Source organism: Jaculus jaculus, chromosome 12 (genome assembly GCF_020740685.1).
Source record: "Jaculus jaculus isolate mJacJac1 chromosome 12, mJacJac1.mat.Y.cur, whole genome shotgun sequence".
Lineage (NCBI taxonomy): Eukaryota > Metazoa > Chordata > Mammalia > Rodentia > Dipodidae > Jaculus > Jaculus jaculus.
In genome coordinates, this window is record NC_059113.1 from 39,748,750 (window position 1) to 39,769,781 (window position 21,032).

The 21,032-nt window shown below is 47.2% G+C and overlaps 1 protein-coding gene across 8 annotated transcripts in view; it reads left to right on the top strand.

Moving 5' to 3' along the window:
* Positions 1-21,032, top strand: part of Gas7 (growth arrest specific 7) — a 253,382-nt gene that overhangs the window by 145,444 nt on the left and 86,906 nt on the right. For 6 of the 8 annotated variants that reach the window (XM_004663133.2, XM_045130728.1, XM_045130725.1 and 3 more), the window contains exon 2: positions 13,586-13,706. In XM_004663133.2, coding sequence (XP_004663190.1) covers positions 13,586-13,706 — 121 coding nt within the window. Of the gene's footprint in view, positions 1-6,258; positions 6,438-13,585; positions 13,707-21,032 lie in introns of those variants that run through there. The other 2 variants (XM_045130730.1, XM_045130727.1) reach the window with 2 other exon arrangements.

The following is a 21,032-nucleotide window of genomic DNA, read 5'->3' on the forward strand; positions in this document are numbered from 1 at the left end:
GTATCAATCAGCCCTTGCATAGTACGACTGGATGTGCAATGATTGTAGATCTCTTCCTCCAAGACTAGAGAACTGAGGGCCCATTTATAAAGACAAGCGTGCAAAGCCTCGCAGATGGCATTTCTCTCCTCTGCCTCGACCTCTAGACCTTTGAAGGCTATGAAATGGCTTCTGACTGGGAAGGGGCCTCTCTGACTCATACCCACAGTTTTTAGGATCATTACCAAATCTTTGTTCCCTAGAGACTCTGTTTTCTAACTTCCTGTCTTCTTGTTGCATGGGCTCCATTGTAATTATGTTTATCAAACTTCCTGAATTGCCAGATCACCCATTCCTTCAAGGGGTCACAAAATAGAAACTATTGTTCTGTGTCCTCTCCCTGCAACATACTCAGTGATTAGATGGGCTGACAATATGGTACTGGCAGCTTGTAGATGCATATTCAAGATGACCAGAACCCTCACAGTGCCTGCAGAGAGCTAGATAGACCTGGAATACTCAGGGTTTCAGCCTCCAGGCCCCCTGATGGCAGGTTTCGTGGCTACTTGGCAGAAACTCCTGTGGCCCTAATGTATGTCCAGTTCTAATGTTGAGCACCAGTGATACCCATGTGTAAAGCTTCCTTTTGTGTTTGGTAAGCACAGGGCAGCGATAGGTGGAGGAGGGAGAAGTAGTCAAGGCAGTCCATAGGAACTAGAGTTGGCAACCTGGCTGGCAGCCCAAGTTAGGCACCTCTGGGTCTTGATATCGTCCAAGAGTGCTTCAGGGGAGGAGACACAGCCACAAACCATTGTAGGTTTAAGTCAGTGAGGTGTGGGGTGCTGCTTTTCCATTCTTTGCCACCCCATCCATTTGTCCCAGGCAGTAAAGCCTGAGAACATGGGACTGGATGGGGTTTGGAAGAGTCCCAGGGACATTCATATCTCTAGGTTATGGCCTGGACTGGGAAGTTCCTTTTAGGGGCTCAGGGAGGCAGCCCTACTGACTAGGTGACTATTGAGTAAGAACAATTTGAACAATGTACAGAGGGTTGTAGTTGGACACACTTATTGGAAACTTCTGTAACTCAAGAAATAGAAGGCTTAGGGACCATTGCAGAAGACATAGTAGAAAGAGTGACTCAGAATCAACATGAAAACAAATCTCTAGACTTGTCTGCCAGCGATTTTCTACATTAAGTTGATTGAGGCAAGAAGGCCTACCTTAGGTGCGGGAGGCATCATTCCATATTGGGCTGGCATCCTGGACTGCTTACAAAGGAGAGAGGTAGCTGAACACAGCATCCATGACTGTCTGCTTCCTCCCTGTGGCTGCAATGAGATCAGCCGCCTCCCATTCGTGCCGCCACGCCCTCCCTGTCATGGTGGGCTGCATCCCTTAGAACGGGTGAGCCAAATGAAAAAGCAGCAGAGGGAAAAGTAGTGGCCTTCACGGCCCTTCTGGTATCTTGTCAGTAAGAATGGGATGTGAGCCTGGTGCATTTAAACGGTTTCCACACTGAGGACATCCAGTGCAGGGCTCACATGGTGTGGATGGGCTCAGAGTCAGGCTGAGAACTTCTCTGAGCTTTGGCTATGGAACCCTGTGAGGTTTCCAGAGCCAGACAGGTGGGAAAATGAGGTCTCTGGAAAGTCCTGGCTTCCTACTGAATTTCCCTTCAGCCTGCAAAATGTTTGAGCCCCAGCCTGTCCACCTCAGTGTGTTCCTGGGCTCAGAATCCCCTCTGGAAGTTGACTGTACGTGGAGCAGAGGTAGTTAGAACTGAGTCTCACAGTTCTCTGAGGTTCTCTGGGCGTCAAGGACCCCTCACTTTTGTTGTGTTCTCTGGTTAGGAAGAGCTTCAGTCTCCAGGGAAAAGACAAGAGATACAAAATGCCAGGGGATAGAGGAAGGGGCCAACTGGTCAGGTATTGGATAGCTTCAGTAGGAGAGACAGAATACAGAGGATGTTTTTCTTTTGCACCTATGTAGTCCAGACTGGCCTTTAATTCATGATCCTCCTGCCTCTTCCTGAGTGCTGGATTACAAGCATGAGCCACCATGCTTGGAAAGGATATTTTCTTACTGAAATGATGGCTTAGTTCATTCAGTGTCACAATAAGAGAATATTCAAGAGAAGGTTCTCTATAAATAAAAAGGTTGTTTTTTTTTGGTTTTTATTTTTGTTTTGTTTTTTTGCTTACTGTTCTGGAGGTCTAAAAGTATGATGCTTACATCAGCTTCAAATGAGGCCTTCATACTAAGTCATGCATGTAGAGGATGAGAGAGAGAGAGAGATAATATGGGGAGCCAGGCAACAAGACAGAGCAAAGGAAGCTGAACTTATTTTGTATGAACCAGTCCAGCCCTGGGGAACGTAGTCTACTCCCAGGAGATGGAGAGACATTAATCCTTTCTAAATGTGGTGCCACCCTCTGGGCTCCACCTTGTAAAGGTTTCAGCATCATTCAACACCATTCTATTGAGGACCATACTTCCAACACATGAACTTTGGGGAACAAACCAGAGCAGATGGGAAGGATGAGCTGCATCCTACTTCTTTCCCCACAGCCACCCCACTTTGTTTTTCCCTTGCCTCTTGCTAATTTCAAGTATTGCTTGCCACGTGTGAACCAGTTATCCTTCATTTATTATGTTCTCTATAGGAAACAGAAATTTGTACACTTGATTCTATAAGTGAATTTATAAACACACATTTTTTCAATAAGTTGCTTTCATATTTCATCATTGCTTCTTTTGGCCATGAGGCCTTCATTCTTCAGCTTTGTTTATCTTAGTTGTTAGTCATTTTGAACACATCCTTTTTAGTTTTACATGCATGCATGGACGTGTGTGTAGAACCTTTATGGTACAGGGCATGTGTAATGCGTGGTATATGCATGTGTGTGTGCAGATGTGTATGCCCTATGCAATGTGTGGTCATCTGCATACTTCCTGAGGATGGGCTCACCCCCTCAACTTGGAGCTGCTGCTCATCAGCAAGCCCCAGCAATTCTCCAGCCTCCACCCCCTCCCTTTATGGACCAGAGTTACAGATGTGAATGGCTACACCCAACTTTTTAGGTGGGTTCTGGGGAGCTGAACTTTGGTCTCTGGCCCAAGAGGCCCTCATGCTTAAGTAACAAGTGCTGTTAGCCACTGAGCCACCTCCCCAACCTTAGGGATACATCTTTTAGGTAGAGTTGGCCCTTTGTGTCCATGGGTCACATGTCCAAGGATTCTGTCCCATGCACGCTGGGAGTAATTGCAAAAGAAATTGTATCTGTACCAAGCATGTGTAGGTTTTACTGTCATCATTCGCTAAACAATATAGCATTGTTTTATTAAACATTTACATTGTTTTCTGTAGTTAAAGTTATGTACAAATACTTTTATAGGGCTGCAAGTTGTATTTTTGAGACAGTCTATATAGCCTTGGCTGGCCTGAAACTTAACACGTGGACCAGGCTGGCTTCAAATTCACAGTGCTTCTCCCGACTCTGTCCACTGAGTGCTGGGATTACAGGTGTCCACTACCATGCCTGGATTAAAAATACATTAGTTAGGGGCTGGAGAGATGGCTTAGCAGTTACAGCATTTGCCCACAGAGCCAAAGGGACCTTGGTTCGATTTCCCCAGCACTCACGTAAGCCAAATGCACAAGGTGGAGCATGCGTCTGAAGTTCGTTTGCAGTGGCTGGAGGCCCTGTCATGCACGGGCTCTCCCGCCCTCTCTCCCTTCCTCCCCCCCCCTTTCCTTCTCTCGCTCTCTCAAATAAATAAATAAAAATTTTAAACTGCATTCATTAATCTATACAGGAGGATGTGTGTGGGTTACGTTAGATCATCTCTAGCTTACTTTTGATACCCAAAACACAATATAAAGTTATATAAGGAATTCAAGTATCTGGAGATTTGGGCATTGGTGGGGAGTTCTGGAACCAATTCCTCGTGGAGAGTTTATAAAGGATGTGTGCTTTCCAGGAGGACACAGAAGAGATGGTTACAGAGTCGCTGTCTGATGGAGAATATTGGCTCTTTTCCTCTTGAAAAATAACATGAAAATAACATGAAATCTATTTTTTTAAGAGGTTTGACTCTGTAGCCCAGGCTGGCTTGAAATCAAAATCCTGCCTCCACCTCCCACAGTCCTGAAATTACAGGTTTGTGCTGCCAGGCCCAGTTAAAGCGCATTTGGTTTTGTTTTCTGGTTGTTTGAGACAGGGTCTCACTATACAGCATAAGTCAGCCTTGAAATTGTAATCCCTCTGCCTCAGCCTGAGTGCTGAGATTATAGTCATGAGCCACTGCCCCTGGCTCTGGAGGCATTTTGAGATGTGATTGCACAAAAGTCTGAAACCAGCTTTATTTCTATTCTTTGATTCATTTATTTTACAGCTCCCTGAAGGTATTATGGGAGTCTGTCCTTATTATTGCCGTGACTATATTGTTAACACCTATAATCTTGCTGGCTTGTTTGTCTACTGTACAGCTGGGGATTGAGCCCAGGATATTGAGAATGCTAGGCAAGGGCTCTGCCACTGAGCTACAGCCCTGCCCTTTACTGGTCATTTCCGAGCCTCCTCATCTTGGGCAGTGTAAAGCCCGCTGTGTTGCTCAGGCTGGGGAGGTTTTCACTGTCAGCTGTGCTGGCAATCCCGTGTCTGCTGTCTCGGGAACACCTAGCACCCACCTCCTGGTTTGCTGTTCTCTTCCACTGCCCCCCCCCATATCCCTTTCCTCTCCTCTTTCCATTATAGGGGGACAGTCTATTTGGTACATAACTAATTTACTTTTTCAACAGTACTTACTAATCCTGCATTTTCTTTTAATGCTGTGCATTTCCCTTCTGTATAACCTTTCAAATTTCTATGTCATTGTCAAACCAAACCAACCTGCCCTCCCCACTTTTTATTCATTCCGTCCTTTGATTCTTTGCCCACACTTCCCTGCCCTCAGGTTGATAGATCATTTCCTGCAGGGTTTCACCTGCATAACCACGTAGGGTCATGATTGGACACTGCTTGTGCTGACCTCGAGGCTCCTCAGTCCAGGAACTCCCTGCTTTGTCTTCTGCCCTCCTCTGCCTCTCCTCATTGATGCACAGCCCATTCTAGCAGATCCCTGGTTGGTCACAGGGAGAGCGCACACTTTGTTTGGACTGCTGTTTTAACTACCTGCTTGATGAAATAGTAGCCACACATCTGTTTGAAAGCCAGTTCCTACTACAGTTCCCAGCTTCTATTCATTCATGAATTCATTCATTCATTCATTTATTTGTTCATGTTCCAGGCACTGAGACTAAACTATGAACAACAGGAATGTGTCACTACTGGTCCATCTAGGCAGGATGAATCTTATAGTTTCTCAGTTGATAAGGGTTTATCATTGAAGATTTCTCCTCTTCTTCCTCCTCTTGGTCAAGTCTCAGAAGCTCTGGCCTTCAAGAGATCATAAAAGTACCACCAGGGTCCAGCCTGTCACCCATGGGACTACTTGTAAAGAGCACACTCCCCAGAATGTCGTGGGCATTCTTAGGGTTCCTGTACTTTCTTCCTAGCTATTTCCTGTGAGTTGTAATCTCTGTTGGAAAGGAGGGCTGCCAGAGCTCAGGGAACAGTGCCTTGGTGCTTTCACCAGGGAGAGGAAGACAAGGCGCTCAGCATCGCTGTAGACACAGGCTTGAAGCTGGTGACATCATTGTGGGAGCCGGGCTGGCATGGGTGGGTAGCCAGCTCTGTGTAGGAGTCTGCCTACCATGACTGGGTGTCAAACAGAAAGACTAACTCAGTCAGGTCTTTTTTGTTTGTTTGTTTGTTTGTTTGTTTGTTTGTTTGTTTGTTTTGAACTCAAGATAATTGTCTTGCCCCAGTCTCCCAAGTGCTGGCCTTACATGCAGGCATGCAGCACCATGCCCTTCCCAGGTGGGTCTTAATCTTCCTGGTGCCCACCCCCTCCGTTCTCATCACCCCTGCTAAGTGCAGAACTGGCAGTAGAGGCCATTCCTGTCCATGTGTATAGGGCTGCTTAGGGCATGCTAGTGATGAGCTATTTCCTAGGGACCCAGTTCTCCCAGGCACTCCTAGCTATGTTCTGGCTACTTCTGTGTGTCCAGCTGGCTATGTGGTTGGGGAGGGAAGAATGTGAAGGAGCCTTCAAGCAGTGCCAATCACAGCTCTGGGCTCATTAGCAGTCATTGTCATGGCAACGGGTCTGCCAGAAAGTAGCTCGTTAGGCTGACAACTTCAGAGGTGTTATATATAGATCTGGTGTGGGGGAGAGGGGGTGCGGAGCCCTGTGGATATGCCTTTCTTTGGAGCTTCTGTTGCTGCTGGGATTGGGGTTTGAGAAGACGCAGGACCATAAAACTCTCTGATCTAGCTGGTAAATCAAGTGTGTTTCGACCACCCGACCACCCATTAATACCTGCAAACAGCATTTGCTCACTGCTTCAAAAGGTAAGAGACAGGTGCTCCCAGGAATGTCCCACAGGTGGAGGTGGCATCCCAGGATGAACTTGAACTTGAAGAGTGGTGGAGGCTGTGGGATACTGACTGGATAGTAGAGGGATTGGGACTACCTGGAGGCTACAGATCCAATCTTACTATGTCTTTCTTAAAATAGTCTTTTGGAAAGGTTTGGGCTTAGAGGATAGGACCCTCTGCTTTAATAAGCTCAATTCTGACTGGTTATAAGTTGCACTCTTTAAAATTGTATGTTCCCTCTCAGTTTCCATGGCAGAGGTGATACTTTCTGTCCATTGTCTCCTTCGAGTGCACTATCCGAGCAGCTCTGAGCACAGGACTTGCCCAGGACGCATGCTAAAAATAAAAGCATAGACTCCCAGTCCCCTGGTTGGTTTGATAAAGGAATCCAGACCCAGGAATGTGCCCTTTGACCCATGTCCCACGTGACTTAGCATGTGGCAAGGTGACCACATTTAGAGAAATACTGCAGAAGGTGTTCCGTTTGCCTTGCTTGTTTGGGGAGTTTTGTTTGTTATTTGAGACAAAGTCTCACTATGTAGACTAGGCTGGCCTTAGACTCACTGGGTAGCCCAGACAGCCCTTTAATTGGCCATCCTCCTTCTTTAGCCACCTGCATGCCGAGGTTACAGTGGTGTACCACCTCAACAGGCCGGGGCATTTCTTTTTCATCTCTCAGTGATATCTCTCATGTTCTTCTCCCTCTCTTTCTCTTCTATCTGCTTACTTTTTATCCAAGCAGAATGCTTTTTTTTTTCTTTGCTTGTTTTTTGATTGTGCTTTAAATAAGGAAGTCAGCATACAGCTGGGGAATGAACGTGACGCCTTGGGTGAGGGTGGTGATATTTTTGTGCATCTCCTGGGAAGGCATATGCTCCTTTGGAGACTGTGAGACAGGCAAGAGGATCAGCCTGGAGATGTTCTCCTCTTTGGGTGAGAGCTGGAGCTCACGTGGTCCAAGTAAAGATGTGGAGCTGATTATAGATCCGGGCTGGGGAAGGGGCAGGGGCAGAAGCCACAGTCTGAGGATAACCTGGCTTTGAGTAACTGGATAGAATTCTCTCGAACAAAACTACTTTTTGGTTGATTTGTGGTTGTTTATTGTTGTTGCTGTTGTGTTTTGGCACTGAGCTACACTTCCAGCCCAAATGGCACAATACTGGGAAAGTTGTGAAACACCTGAATCTAACATTTGTATTAAAATGGGAATAAATGCCATGCACAATACAGGTAGTTATAAAGAGCAGGTAATGGATGAAGCAACTAGAGTTTTGGTAATCAATGCACACACACCACTCTTTGTACAAAGAAAGTGCCTTTGAGCTCCGGTCTTTCTAGAGTACGCTAGTAGACTAGGTCTAGTTTGGACTTTTCTGTTGTTGTTGTTTGTTTCTTGTGCTGGGGATTGAGCCCTGGGCCTAGCACATGCTAAGCAAGCGCTGTACCAAGCTACATTCCCAGCTCATGGTTTTTGGAGACAGAGTCTCATTCTCTACCTCAGACTGACTTGAACTCATGATCCTCCCGCCCTAGCTTTCCAAGTACTTAGATTATAGAGGTGCAATCACCCACTGGGTTTTGAAATGGTTTTTTAAATTTCTTGATATTACATATAAATTATGGTAAGGTAAAAAAATGTAGACATAAACATTTATATCACCATTATTCATACAGACTGCCAAATGCAAACAACCCTGGCGTCTGTCAAAGGATGTATGGATAAACAGATTACAGTATGTATGTCCATATACTATAACATCACTCAGAGAAAGTGTAACAAATATGCTGTCCAATGCTACACGGAGACTCTTACGCATACCTAGGAGAGAGGCAGAAGGTTCATATGTTCCCTCATATCCTCAGAGGATAAGATTTTATATATAGTGGAGGGAAGGGAAGGCTTTATCTTGGAGGAAACTAATTATAAGAAGAAATCTGGAAGAGTCTTAATTACTGGGCAATCATCCACACTCTATCCTTTTTGTAGCTGTGGGCAACTCTTCCAGGAGTCCACCTGCCCCTGCTTCCTCTCTGTGGTCTTAAGAGTGAGGTAATGGTGATCCCTTGGACCTGAAAGAGAGCTTGTAGGTAACAAGGTTTAACTTACAGCTTTGCTATTTATTTAAAGAAATCTTTATTTGTAGTTATTTATTTGAGAGTGAGAGGGAGAAAGAGGCATATATAGAGAAACTGGGCATTCCAGGGCCTCTAGCTGCTGCTAACGAACTCCAGATGTATGCACCACCTTGTGCATCTGACTTATGTTGGTCCTAGAGAGTCGAACCTGGGTCCTTTGGCTTTGCAGGCAAGTACTTTAACCACTAATCCATCTCTCTAGGCCTGAAAGAAATTTTTCTGATAAAGTACATGTAACATAAAATTGACTATCCATAACATCAATGTACTCATAACACTATGTCATCATGACACTATGGAGTTTAATTCATTTTTGTAACACAAAAGGGAAGCCTTGTATCCATTCTCCTCTCCTTCAGCCCCTCTGGTAACCGCGAGTGTATTTCTGTGGCTTCACTTGTTTGGGGCATTTCAGATAAGCGTGACCAACACAGTGGCCTTTTGCATGTGACTTCTTTCACTTAGCATGTCTTCAAGGCTCAGTAGTGAGGGTCAGCACTGTCTTTCTGTTTCTGAGTAACATTCCATTATGTGGCTATCCCGCATTTTTATTGTATATCCATCCTTCCATCCAGGGTTGGCCATTGTGAGTAATGTTACTGCACGCATTTATGAGTAAGTTTTTTTGTTTGAATGCTTATTTTAAAGCTTGGGAGGCTATGCCCAGCCAACTCTTGATTTATCAGATGTCAGCTAGAAAGGACTTCTTTCTAAGAGAAGAAAAAAAGAAAAAGGCTTTGGATGCCCAGGAGATGTGGGCAGGGCAGTCAGATGGCAGGCAGAGTGGGGGACCCACAGCCAGGTGGCAGGGGCGTGGAGATCACCCTCATCTCCTCACATATGAGGAGCTAGGCCTGGCTGGTCCGGGTACCATTCTCCTCTCCTCTCTTGGCCCCTCTTAGCCTTCTCTGGCTCACTGTGAGGGTGCGACCCTAAGGTTCCTGCACGCCCCAATCTCAGGACAGTGCGGGAGACCTCAGGGAAGTTATTGTACCTCCTAGGTTATGCGTGTCTGCATGTACTCCTGTGTAAACTGAGGCTTCCTCTGATCTCATGAGACTATAAAGTTACTGGAGTCATTCTAAAGAGAAAAGCAGTGCACAACAGGGGCGGCACAGACTCCATGTTGCTTTTTCATAGGTGGGACTCTGAGGGTCAGAGAGCTCAGGGGGAGGGGTCTCCTCCCCACCCACTTTTTCAAATGGATATTAGCCAGCTCTTAAAGGTGTTAAACTTCCCCTTAGGTGACGCCTCAGGTGGTCTTGGAAAGAGAAACCTCAGAAAAGCAGCTGTTGAGGATGAGGTTTCAGACAATGTGGTGGGGGGGTTAGAGCAGAGGTCAGTGTGCCCACCAGAGGCTAAGCCAGAGGTCAGCTTAGCCTCTCAGGAGACAGAGCCTGGGAAGCCTGGTCTCTACCCCCCATCCCCAGTGGAATCCTCATCTATTGACCAACCCTAGTGGTGCGCCTTCTTCTAGGCTCTAGTGTGTCACTGCTGATCTCTGTCTGCAGCGTGTCCCACGCCGGGGCTGATGTTAACATCTTTCTTTTCACGGATGTGGGAATAGCTTGTCATTTGTCTCAGATATGATTGGCCTTGCGGGGGTGGGGGGTGCTTTGGGCCTGAGGCCCTGTCAACTTTGGAACGCGTCTCACACCTCTGGTTCTAGAATAGTCCTCTCTTCAAGAAAACACTCATTTTTAAGCCCTGTGGCACTGCTGTGCCTACTTTACTCCCAACCTCTGATTGAAACGTGTATCTGCTGTATGTGGGTTGACGGACATTCTTTCTCCCTTTCGATCCCTCCTTTCCTCCTCAGTCCTTTCCTCACTCTTGTCTTTCACACCCTGTTTTCTTTGAGACAGGGTCTTGATATGTACTCCAAGCTGGCCTCCAACTCATGATCCATCTGCCTTGTCCTCCTGAGTGGTGGAATTACAGACACTGAACTCGTTACCTACCATTAGGATACTTGTCTTGTGTGTATTCTGCCTATCTTCCGGCCTAAGCAAGGGCAGGGCCGTGGGCCTGGGTATGCTTGCTTGTGACTGGAATGGTGAGAAGACAGCCTGGTGGGACACCGCACCACTTTTGGCCTGACTGCTGTCCACCTCGCTGTCATCTGCCTGTTTAGAATGTCGTCTTCCACGTGGGATCAGAGAGGCACTATGGGTCGGCAGATGCCTGTGGAAGAGACTGAAGCACCCAGGGGAACAGCTATGAAAATTCATAATGAAACACACTGCAGCTACACAGAGGGCCAGAGGGAGGCCATGTTTTCTAGAAATCCCAGGAGCATCTAGGCTTTGCTCATTCTCCATGATGGCACAAAGGCCTCCCTGGGATGCAGAAACATGCGGTCTGAATTCCTCACCTCACAGGAGGGCAGTCTGGGAATGGGCATCTCTCCTGCCTCTGTTTCAGCCCAGTGTCCCATTTTCCTCAGCACCGGTGTTTGGTGACCAAAGGAACCCAACCCCCTGTGGGCACAGTGGGGGATGCTGAGAACTGTGGGGACTTGATGACCTTTCATATATCTGAACATGCCTCAGCTTCACTGAGAAATTCCCAGCCACTCCTGAGGTTGAAATTCTGGTTTTGTCAATTTGCCTTCTCAAGAAAGTACAGCAATCATATGGGCTAATTGTTGCATCCTCTGTCTTTAGTTTTAAATACTTTTTAGGTAAAAATTTTTATTTTTTGTGTTTCTTGGGGAAGATTAGATGGAGACACGTCAAAAGAAGAGAGTAAGCGCTGCTCGTGCTCCCAGCAGTGCAGAATCAAAGCGCAAGGACAGCACCTAGTTCTCCGACGTATGCCTTTCTCTGACTGTTTCTTAAGTGGAATGATGTGTATTGGCATGTTGCAGGAAGCTGGTGTTCAGTTGTCTCAGAACCCCAGTTCTCTTTGCCACAGTGTTTTGGACACTTGGGGACCAAATCCCTAAGTCTTGGCAGACTCTCAGTGTTGTTAGAGACTGTTTCATGTCGTACTCTGCTCTGACTTGTACTAATTACTTCTGCTACGTTTGCCCAGGGGCCCAGGGCCTTGTCTGTGGCTGGACTCAGTGTTCCTGCTGGACATTAGGCTGCAGAGCCCACAGCAGGGTGTGTGCAGTGACAGGTCCTGGCAAGCACAACACCCTGTGATTGATTATCAGAGTTTTGAGGAGGAGGAAACCCAGCCTTTCCCTCTGTGCTCTGGGCTTTCAATGAGGGGTTCCTTACAACACACTCACATGACCCCTGAGCTCACAGGTATGTGTGATGTCTGTGACCCGTGTCAAGAGAGGCCTGTGGTCCAAGCTGTCTCCAGAGTTGAGCAATTCCACAGTGACTTCGTCAGCCTCTGACTTTTTAGTTCAAACACAATTGCAAAAATGCCAGATATGGGCTAGATAGATTGCTCAGTGTGGCCTGCAAATCCTAAGGACTCAGTTCGACTCCCTAGTATCCATGTAAAGCCAGATGCACAAGGTAGCACACACATGCATCTGGAAGTCTTTTGCAGTGGCTAGAGGCCCCGGTGTGCCCATTCTCTCTCTCTCCCCCCATCAAATACATAAAATATTTTTTTAAAGTTTTATTAGATATGGACATATTTGGGTATAAACAACATATGTTGATACCATCCTTTCCCTCCTCCCTTTAATGAAGAGGCCTTTTCATTGGGAATGCAGGTCAACCTCATGGGGATTGTGGGTCATGCATTATGCAGGGGGGAAGCAATGTCTCTGTGCAAAATGTCCCAACTTGTGACTCTAACAATATTTCCACCCCCTCTTCCACAAAATTCCCTGAGCCATGCTGGGAGCATTTTAAGTCTACTTGAGTGGTGGGCAATTAGGAGCCCCTGGATCTCTGTTTTGGTAGGTGTTGAGTGTCCTCAGTGTCTGTCTCCATCACACTTGTGCTGATATCAGATTCACTAAGAAAGCAGCACTCTTGCTCATTTCCCCAATTCCTCTGTGGTTTCAGCTGGGCCGGGGTGGAGTGCACTGGGTCGTTTATCTCCTCAGGTCCAGCTTCCATTTGAAAAAGATAAAAAGATTCTCCAATGGAGAATGAAGTCAGCACTGGTTAAATGGGATAACCATTATTAATTTATAGAGAATTGATAGGGTGTAGACCCTATTATAGTCTAGGGATAGTGGGAGCTTGACAATGTAAACCAGAATCATTATCTGGATATGATTCTAACTTGTTTCTCAGTTCCAGATATGGTTTCCTTTCCACTGAGTGGATCTATTAGCCAATCCAAGAGCAGGTGGTTACCCACCAATGGCACCAATGCACTTGTGTGAGCATCACATCAGGTTGTTTGCTTCTGAGTCTCTTAGACTTTGAGCTGCTTGGACAGATGATGGCCACTTTCCCTCAGTAGCTCATGTAGTACCTTCCAGTACTAGATGGGCTAATTGTCTGGGGACTGACTCTCCTCCAGATTCCAACCAGGTCTCTCCATGAACTGTGCAAACAGCATTTGGTGTCTTCAGCAGTAGGGTCTTACCATGAACCTCCGGTGGGTAATCAAGTGCTGTGACAAAAGCCTGTCTTGTTTGTTTTGGGAGATCTAGTAGGTCTCTCTGATCAACAGCTCATTGTGGATGTAGATCACATCCTGGTACAAGGAATTACAGGCCAGTGCCAAGGGGATAAAAAAAGAAAAAGTCAGAGAAGAAAGAGAAACAGAAGAAATTTGAGGTTAGCTTTCGTCTCACCCTCTCCAGGGCCCTTTGATTCAGGTGTTCCCCCTAAGGTCTTCTTGAAAGTTCCACCTTCGGGTCTGACTTCCAGGATATAGGACTCTACGGTACTAGTTCAATTGGGATTCAGTTTTGTGTCCCGCCCCCCACCCTTTACCTTCCCCCAGGGCTTACCCTCCCTGTTGTCCAAGCCTCAAGATGCTATTCAGTTATGTGAGCAACTTGGGCTGATAAAAAAAATTAAGCCAAACATGTGTGACCTTTTCTTCCTCTCCAACAGAAGCCTGGGATGGTCCCCCCTCCACCAGGAGAGGAAAGTCAGACTGTCATCCTTCCACCTGGCTGGCAGAGCTACTTGTCTCCCCAGGGCCGGCGTTACTATGTCAACACGACCACTAATGGTGAGTTCCACTTGGAAGCAGCCTGCTCCAGCTCCCGGGCATCTTACTGTCTCCCAAATGGGTGCTTTTCCCTTTCTTCCTCCACCCCCTGGGGTTTTGAGACTTTTCCTTAATAAGGCTGACTGGAGGAGAGGTGGTGGTCTGGCATCTTACCTCTCTGGTTCTAGAACGATTCAGCACATGCCAGCAGGCTGCAGTAAAGTCCTGCTCAGCACCGCACTCCCAGCTCCGTTCCAAAACTGGGAGGACTTCCAGCAGAAGGCTGCCCTTCAAGGCTCCTGGCAGCCCTGCCGCCTCACACCTACCTGGACATCTTCACTGTTGTCAAGCGCGGGATCTGGGGCTATGTTTCTCAGAAATGATCTCAGAAGGTTTACAAAGGGATCTCAAAGCTAGCTTAGAACGAGTGAAGCAGGTTAAGTCACTACATATTTTCTAGGGACTTTGAATGTCCAGAGGATGACACAGAGCTCCCCAACAGGGATTATAAATACACGGTTTTCCCTAATTGTCCTGCAGCACCCCTTGATCTCCTTTGAAGTATCTCACTGCTAGTGTTGTGTGCAGTGTCCTCTGGGTTACAGTGGAGCTCTGTGTGGATTATTTATCCATCTGTTAGGACTGCTTCCCTGTTGCCTCTTCTCCTCTTATCTCTTCCTCTTCCTGTCCTCTTGTCTTTCTTTTGAGGACAGTAGCCTAGACTGGCCTCAAGCTCATAGTATCCACCCATCTGGCTACTCCCCATGCATCTCTGACCTGAGTAGGACTGCAACTTTGTGTCCCCAATCGTTAGAACTTCTTGGACTTTCCAGATGCCTTAAGGATCATAGATAGGAGCTGGAGGTGGCTTATCCAAAGGTGTGCAGTGTGACAGGTTGGGTCCCAAGGTGAGCAGGGCATTGCTCAAGCTGTGGTCCTAGACAAACCAGCTGAAAGGTCCTGCATGTTTGCTTTCATGTGCACCGCCCCCCCCCCACCCACCTGCAGGGCTTTACCATGAGAAAACCAAGAGAATCAACACAAAGAAGGCTCGATTTGGTGCGTGTCATAGACATGGAACCAGGGCAGAGTATGAACTTCTACCCAAATCTACCTGTTGGCCCAGGCTTTGCCCCAAGCTTCTCCCATCTTTATGGCCACCTCTTGCCACCTGCATGGGTGTCACTAACATGGTTGATGGCTTTGAGCCTGCTGCACTGGGAGGATCAGGTCTAGTGACAGGACAGCCAGTTGCTGCTTAGAGGGAGCCACAGAGATGCTGACAGCTGCTGCTCTCTTGCAAGCTCAGCAGGCTGTCCTCCTTGAAGAGGCAACATGTCAGGTTTCTAGGAATAGGGAAGTAGGGCTCTTTCTAATCGCCCTAATCTCACACTTCCTCAAACCAGACACTTGAGCAGCTACACTCAGTTAGATGATGTGGTTGTTTGAACATGGGCACCCGGGGAGCAAGTGTTTGAACACCGTTCTTCATCTGCACGGGGCTGGCTTAGGACTGTACAGGCCTCGGATAAGACTTTGATCTGTTCTAATCCTCACTTAGCTACTCTGTTTCAATGGGGAGTAGAAAAACTTCTCTTTCTTAATCAGTATCTCCTTAAAAATCACCTCTCCTTTAAAAAAATTAGTGAATATTATATTCTCTGTGTTAAAATTTCAGTAAGTAAAAATGGGATTCAAACCAAAATAAAAATTTTTGGTCCCATTTCCCAGAGCGTTTTGTCACACAGGGCCTTACGATATTTGTGTTCTTTATGTTCTGAACACAGACACTCAGATTTCTAAAAACAAACTGAAAACACTGCCCTTTTTGTCCTCTAAGTTATGGTGACAGTGTGTTGTAGACATCATTCTGAACTTCAACCATTGCAGCCTAACATCCCTTCTAAGCGCCGGGTGCTAGGAGTGTGCGCCATGAATTAACTAGCTCTGTATTTGTGAGTGGGAATGTATATCACATTTCATGTCAACCGTGTCTGGAACTCAGACTTCTCCATGTGTCCCTGGGCCAGAGCATGCTTGGGGTCACAGGACATGGCGATTGAGAAATGCTTCAGCCCTCAGGTCAGCAAACTGTTTCTCTAAAGAATAAGGCAGTAAATATTTTAGATCAGAATTGTGTGTCCCTGTCATAGCTACCTGGCCATTGTAGCATGACAGGTGCTGTAAACAGAATGTTGCCGATGTTCCAGGAAAACTCGATGTATGGACACTGAAATATGAATTGCAGGCAACTTTTATGTGCTGTGAAATGCCATCCCTGTCATTCCTTTTTCGACCATTGAAAACTGCAAAAGATGATTTTGGCTCACAGCTTCACGGGTCTTATGACAAAGGGGCAGGTGGCCTTGGTCCACCTCCTCTAATAGGTTACCTGTTGGGTCCGGCAGGACTGGCTCTTCCCACCTTCTCTTATAGTGCAGGTGATCCTCACTCACTGCTCTTGCATTCTAGACGAATGCCGGCTTTATTCGTTTGTTACGTAGTTATGTGATTGGTTGTGTTTCTGTCTAATTCAACACTTACTTACTGAGCCTCAAACACATATCAAACAGAGCATTCCCCCTTATCTGCTTGAAGTGGAAACAAATCTTAAAGTGCGTGTGTGTGTGTGTGTGTGTGTGTGTGTTTATGTGTATTTGTGTACACATGTACACAGTGTTCTGGGTATTGATTGATTCCAGGGCCTCACGCATGTTAGGCAAATGTTCTATAACTGAGCTACCCCCTCAGCTCTGCAAACAGATTTAAATGCATACCTATTTGATTACAATAAAGAGAAGGGCTGCAAAAAAAAAAAGTCCAAGGCATTTAAAAAGCTTGTCTTGGGGGTCCTTTAGAATCAGGGCAACTGCCTACAGGCAGAGGTGTGTGTGTGTCTGTTGCAGGGGGTGAGGTGGGGTGTTCTTTAGGCTAGAATGGGAAGGACCATAAAGGCGTGGTATGCGAAGTGCCTCAGCTCCTGAACTTTATGTTAAGAAGGATTGTGTAATGGAGAACCTCCTCCGGGAAGCCTCTTTTCCCTCTTGGAGTCTGTAGCAGATGCCAGAGCAAGCTTTGCTCCTTATTCCCACTGACCCACAACTCCCCAGGACCTCCTGAGTTGGTCCAGGGCTGATCCGCCCCCTTTCTGGTCAGACTTGGCTCTTGTGCTGGCCACTCCCTGGGTGCAGTTTATGAGTTAGCCAGACCCAATTCTGCAAGCTTCCCTATCTACCTTTCTAGATCTGCAGGAGACTGGCACAGGATCCCTAGAGAAAAGCCCCCACAGGTGTGCCAGTCTCTTTTGCCTAGAACCTATGCCTATCCTGCCACAGAATAAGTCATCTGTAAATTATTGACAATACCTGATACTATGTCAGTGCTATGAAAATAGTTGTTATACGGTATTGTTTAGGGGGGAAAAGTAGCAAGAAAACAAAAGCCTGCACATGCTTCGTGCACATGCACGTTCCTTCCCCTGAGCACGTTCAATCCTTTTTGGCTGGTAGAATCTGCCAATGCATAACCCGCAGATGCTAAGGACTGGCTCAGCTTCTCCCTGTCCTCCCCGAACTCCGAATCTGTCCCCTCCCAGAAGATGCTCAGGAAAAACAGTTTTGTCCAGCGTTACCATGGGAGGTCCTCACGTCTATATGCCCTTGCCCTGCTAATCTGCCCATTCTACATCCACTTTCGGTCTCAAGAATGAGAGTCGCCACTGTGCCAGGCTGTGGACATACAAAGTCAAAGAAGCCACGGCCTGTGCTCTTGGAGACCACAGTGCCACTGGGGCCAGAGACACATGTACACCCAGGAGCAGCAGACAGGTACTGACAGGGCGGGTGGGGGTGTGGGCCATGGAGAGGGACCTGCCACTGGGGTGCAAACAGGTCTCTTAAAGGATCCCCGGATGCAGGCATGCTAATCAAGCTTGTACCCCAGCAGAGAATGAGGCAGCAGGAGAAAAGTGGTCTTGAGGTACTTGGCATTTGGAACACAGAGGCGAGAGAATGTTGGGGTGTTTGGGAGGTCCTACAAAGGGCCTCAGGGGTAACCTCAGGACCAGGGAGGTGGGAAACTGGGAAGTTTCTAGGCATGGCTGGACACTATCAGAACGCTGCAGCAAGCAGCAAGCGCTCGTGCTGCAGAGCGAAGAATGTGAGCGCAGTGAGCGTGGAGTCTGATGATGGCCTAAATGGGAAGAGAAATAACGAGGTCAAACACTGATCCGTAGCAGTGGCTGGAGAAGAGGCTGGTGGGACTCCATGGGATCCGATGCGGCAGGGCAGAAGCAGGGAGCTTATACGCTTCCTTCTAGCTACAGAGCCATGCAGTGAGAGCGCGGGATGCCCTGGAGGCAGGCTGGTGGCTGGGCTGGGCATTTGCTTCGTTGGGGGGACATTCAGAGAGGTGGCTAGCACAAGTTCGGGTGGATGGATCTGTGGCTTGGACGATATCTGGGCCAGCGGTGGAAGCCCAGAGAGACCTGGGGGCCCATAGCCCAGAGTGCAGAGAACGGGGTGGGTCTTCCTCCTGCTGGCTGCTTTGCTCACTATTGTGCGGTGGCCGGCATACACAGCCGCATAGAGCGGCTCAGAATTTGGGTTTCTTCAGAACAGAGCTGCAGACATCACCCAGAACGAGTCTGTAGGAGACAGTTCTGTAGCACAACGTTTAAGGAAGGATCCAAGGAGATTGTCCGAGACAGGAGGAATCCCTAGAAGGTCGTGTTGTGACAGGCAAGGGGCACAGAATGAGAAGGGAGGTTTAGTCAGACCTAAGTATAGAACAGATTTACGGTGAGGTGGCCATTTAAATCCCTGGGGAGGTGCAGATTATTTACTAAATGGTGTTTAGTAAATGAGCCACAGCCTAGCTGGAAGCTTCAGTGGTGGGTAAGCTAATGCAATTGTGCTGCTGTTTTCTTAGAGACTTACCAACCCCGGCAGGGCATGCGTCATGCATGCATTTTGGGAAGTCCCCATCTCCCTCATTTCCTCACAGCTTGTGGCTCTGCAAGGCATCTCATGTGCAGAGTGGCCCTCCAGGAACAGCTCTGGGGAGCCCAGGGGTGGTGGTGTCAGAACATTGCTCCAGCACAATCTAGCAATGTGCTGTGCTCTGTCAGAGTGGACCAAATGGCTCAATTGAGAGTGTTTAGATCTTGGCCAATGAGCTGATACCAACAGCCTGCTGTATTTAGAAGCCTGAGCTGGTGTTAAGGGGCTGTCTTGGGCCCATTTCACAAAATGCACATGCTGAGTGGCTTATAAACGGCAGAAATTTATTCTCAGAATTCTAGGAGCCGAACTGTCGAGATCAAGGTGCCAGCAAATTTGGTATCTGGTGGTAGCCTGCTTTGTGATTCATAGAAGTCTTCCCTCCTGCTACATTCTCACACTAGAAGAAGTGAAGTTCCCATGGGCCTCTTTTCCCAAGAGAGTGGAGCCCTTATGACCTAATCACCTCCTAATCTCTGTCTTTTAATACTAGTGAACAGAAGGCTGAGTTTCAACACATTGACCGATGAGGGAAACCTCTGACATGATAGGAATATCCTGCACAATCGCTACCTTGTGCTTCACAAGACCCTGGGCAACACTGTGGGCTTCATTTATCACCAGGAGGCCAGATGTGCTCACAGGAACCGCTTCACCATGATGTGGTCTTGGCTGTGCAGGTCCTTCTTGGAGAGCTGCTGACCTGTTTGAGATATATTTTCCCATTTGGACATTGTAGGGATATTTGAAGCTAGTATTGAGGGCCAAGATTGGTTTTTTTTAATGTATGAGTCACTATTTTACAACATAGTGTTTTATAATGGTATACTTTAAATCCTGTCATTCCATTTATTTAATCTTTCAGTCCAAAAGAAAGATGATTAGAGGTGCTATCTAAGCCTTGTTTTGCTAATAAGCAGAGCCCGGGGCAAGAATTAAGTGACTAAACCTAATTTAGGAGGTATGAGCCCTGAACAGTGAGGGAGGGTAAGAAAGGGAGAGGAGTCAGGGAAGAGGTTACCGGACCCTGCATAATATGGCACAGTGAAGTGCAGAGCCACCAGGAGGTCACTCAGGAGGGTGTGGAAGGGCAGGCATGAGCTATATGTTGGAGTAGATCATAAGAAAGCAGAATCATTTGAGCTGCTTATCTCCCGTTTTCCACTGGCCAGACTTCTCCCCTTGGAGAGAGTCCTTTGACTCCCAGCAGCCTATCAGAAAGCCTGGTTCTGGGCCATTAAGATGGCTTAGCGGGTAAGGTGTTTGCCTTCAAAGTGTAAGGACCCATGTTCCACTCTCCAGGTCCCTTTTAAGCCAGACGCACAAGCTGATGCAAATGCGCCAGGTCGCACACGTGCACAAGGTGTCTGGAGTCCGATTGCAGGTGGCTGAGGCCCTGGCACTCTCTCTCTTTTCTCTGTCTTTCCTCTCTCCCTTCTCTCTCAATCTCTCTCTCCTCTCTCTCTCTCTCTCTCTCTCTCATAAACTGATCTTTCTGTACATCCAGATAAGCACTGTCCTTCAGAAAAATAAAAGAAGAAAGAAGGCCTGATTCTACCTTCCCAGACTGATGCTTCATCCATTCCCATGGTGAATTGTCAAGAGCATGAGTGAGATCTCAGTCAAAATAGAAGTCACTCTGGTGGGAATGTAAGACTGTCCTTGTCCCAGAACAGAGACTCCCTACAACAGAGTGTCATGGCATGCACCTGTCTCTAATGTCATACAGTGGACTCAGAGGCTATTGACTTTTCTCCATTGCCATCCTAATGTAATTTCAACCTTCCAAATCATCTAACACAGGGTTTTCGAAACTAAGTTTCCCTGGCTAAATTCAACTCACAGTCCATCTTATGTTAAGAAATTTTTACTGGAACTCAACCCTGCCCTTTGTTGATGCACTGCCCATCGCTGCTTTGCAGCAGAGTGGCAGAGTTGAGTAATGGCTGCAGAGCCAGAGGGCCCGCAGAACCAAAAAAAATATTTGCTATCTTCACTGACAGAAAAAAAAAAAAAGGCTGATGCATTCTGGTCTAAACTACACGCAGTTCAGTTAACAGGTACACAACTGGACTCTTCACTGGACATTTGCTCCACCACCTGCCCTTAGCAAGCCAAGCTGTGACTAGACCCCCAGGCTTCAGTGTTCAGAAGGTCGGGTGCCTTCATGAGTGCCAGTGACTTAATTCGGTGTAAGGGTAAGTGAGCTCACAAATTAATAGAGTCACTGGAAATCGTAATTAATTTAAGGGACCCCTACCCGCCCTCCTTGATGTCAGCTACAAGTACTGTCTATGAATGCTTTGTTGTGTTTATAGGTGAAATTCCACATGGACTAAGCCAGGCT